Below are 2,673 nucleotides of genomic sequence, written 5' to 3'. Positions count from 1 at the left end.
AACAAACTTTATTGAGAAAATTAACAAATTTTTATCAAAAATTAGAACGAGAATTTTTCCTTGAAATCACGACACCATCACTCAAAAGTATATTTCTGGTATTCTCCTCATATTTCGTCCACCTTCTCTTCTTCATCCTCCTCTACTTCTTGCTCCTCTTCTTCTTCTCTGTGATTTTAGATCAGTTATTATTTCCTTATATTTGAAAAAAAATAAATTATTTTAACTTGTATACATTCACTAGGACGTTTACTAAAGTATATATTCGACTCCAATCAAAACAGGTACGTTTTACCATATAATTTGAATAAAAAGATAAAACTAACCTAACCTCACTATTGTAATTTTGTTAAATATAATTGTTTTAGATAAAATGTACAGTTTGAACTTTTATTTTACGAAATCAAGTCGTTGTGAATGAAATCAACCTTCCTAAATAATTTCACGGTATACTTAAAAAAATTATAAAATTTCTGAAAAATGTGATTTGTTATACCTACTAAAATATCTGATGAGTTTTCATGAATTTCTATTTATAAGTGGAATTATTCAGAAACAGTTAGTTTCGTTTACAAAAATAACAATTGTTCTAATTCTTTTCTCATGTTTTATATCTAATTTTAGCGTTTTTCATCTAAATAATAATGGTGCAGTGTTGGGCACCTGGCTGTAAGCATTACAATGTCAGAGAGCGTTGTAAGTTTTATAGATTTCCAAAGGATCCAAAAGTAAGAAGCAAATGGATAAAGCTAACAAGGTATATAATGATGAATTTTATAACTGTTTAAAATTTTATTTTTTCACAATATTTGTAGAAGAACAACAGAACCAGGTCCCGGAGCTTTTTTGTGTAGTTGTCATTTTGTAGATGGAAAAAAAGAAAATGGGCCAACCATTTTTTTACACAATGAAGGAAAAATGTTTAACGACCAATATCCCCAGAAAAAGAAAAGACCACTTCAAGATGGGTTGGAGTAAGTAGATACCTTTAGTGATTTTTTTATTTCTATTTATTGTTTTATCCATTTGCAGATTGCAAATTGAACCACAAGCATCTACGTCAAAAGAAACAGACGACTTCTCTCAAAGCAACCATGTTATGACAGAAGCAGAAAACTATTTCTTACGACAAAGTCTAGAAAAAGCTACAGGTAGTCTCTCTCACTTATCAGAAACATTCTCCTTTGATCATATTAGGAGTGATAATAACTTGGTCATTTTATATACTGGTTTGCCTACAACAGATGTATTCATGGCTCTGTATCATTTGTTGGAAAAAAATGAAATAAGATATTATTTTAAATGGAAGGTAGAAAAAATGAGAAAAATTGATCAGCTGCTCATGACTTTGATGAAATTGAAACAAAATTTTCCACATCAAGATTTAGCAGTAAGGTTTAATGTTTCACAAGGCACAGTCTCAAATGTTGTAACAACATGGGTGCATGCCTTGCATGAAATTTTATTCAAACAATTCATGTCTGAAATACCAGATAGAAGTAAAAATCAGTTGTGCTTACCAAACTGTTTTAGTAGTTTCACAAATTGTAGAATTATAATAGATTGTACGGAAGTTTATACTTGTATAAATCGCCAAAGTATGTATTCCCAGAAGTTGACGTACAGCTCATATAAGCATAGAAATACATGCAAAGGATTAGTAGGTGTTGCACCAAATGGTGTAGCTACATTTTTATCATGTTTATATCCAGGTTCAACATCAGACAAAAAAATTGTCAAAGATTGTGGAATCTTAAATCAACTTAAACCTGGAGACTTGGTATTGGCAGATAAAGGATTCCTAATTAAAGATTTAATGCCTCCCGGAGTTCATATTAATATTCCCCCATTTCTTACAACTCCTCAATTCACTACAGAACAAGTTCATCAAACTGAATGCATTGCTCGAGCAAGGATTCATGTGGAGCGTGCTATAAGGAGAATGAAGGTGTTCAATATATTAAATTTAATTCCACATTCTTTGTTACCACATGCTGATGCTGTGTTTCAGGTAGTAGGTGCTTTAACAAACTTGCAGTATCCTTTAATTAAAGAAGTTGGATAACTTTATTATGAAGGGATTTAAGATTAATCATATCGTTAGATTTTGTATAAATAGTTTTTAAGTCTTATGAACCTATTTAACTTGTAAAACATGTTTATCTTTGCATTGTATCAACTTGTCTGTAATATATACATTGTTATTTTAAATCTGTTGTTTTACTTACAAATAAAGTTATTATAGCTAGTTTTATTAAACAGTTCTTTTTACTGAACCTTAATTTTCCCCTTTTTATCAAATGTAAATCATTGGCTTACGATTACATAATTAAGACAGTTTATATGTGTTTTCATATTAATTGAGAAGAATATATGTAGTCACACTTTTGTAAACAAAATGCCTTAAGGGCAATTGAAATTTGAGAGCCATGGATAGAAACTCTGAAAAGTGACGTAGTGTTTGAAGTTCTCACACTCTAAATAGCTTATTGTTAATCATTTAAATTCAAAACTTTCTCTCAATTTAATTCCCTTTGCAGGAAATGAATAAAAATTCAGAATTCTGTTAATATTTTATTAGGATAAAATAAATGGTATGAATTTTGAAATATAAAATGTTTTTAAAATATTTAAATTTTTTGTCCATTGTTCACTCCTACCAATTCGTACAAT

The 2,673-nt window shown here is 29.5% G+C and overlaps 1 protein-coding gene across 1 annotated transcript; it reads left to right on the top strand.

Annotated features, from left to right (window-relative positions):
- Positions 1-589: 589 nt before the first annotated feature.
- On the top strand, positions 590-2,065 carry LOC130903112 (uncharacterized). The gene is made up of 3 exons (XM_057815372.1): positions 590-757; positions 816-974; positions 1,033-2,065. The coding sequence occupies exons 1-3, from the start codon at positions 645-647 to the stop codon at positions 2,063-2,065; spliced, it is 1,305 nt and encodes a 434-aa protein (XP_057671355.1). The 5' UTR covers positions 590-644.
- The last annotated feature ends 608 nt before the right edge of the window (positions 2,066-2,673 follow it).

The sequence above is a fragment of the Diorhabda carinulata genome, chromosome Y (genome assembly GCF_026250575.1).
Source record: "Diorhabda carinulata isolate Delta chromosome Y, icDioCari1.1, whole genome shotgun sequence".
Taxonomy (NCBI): Eukaryota; Metazoa; Arthropoda; class Insecta; order Coleoptera; family Chrysomelidae; genus Diorhabda; species Diorhabda carinulata.
The sequence above is the reverse complement of the archived record's forward strand: the minus strand, read 5'-3'. Positions and strand labels throughout refer to the sequence as shown.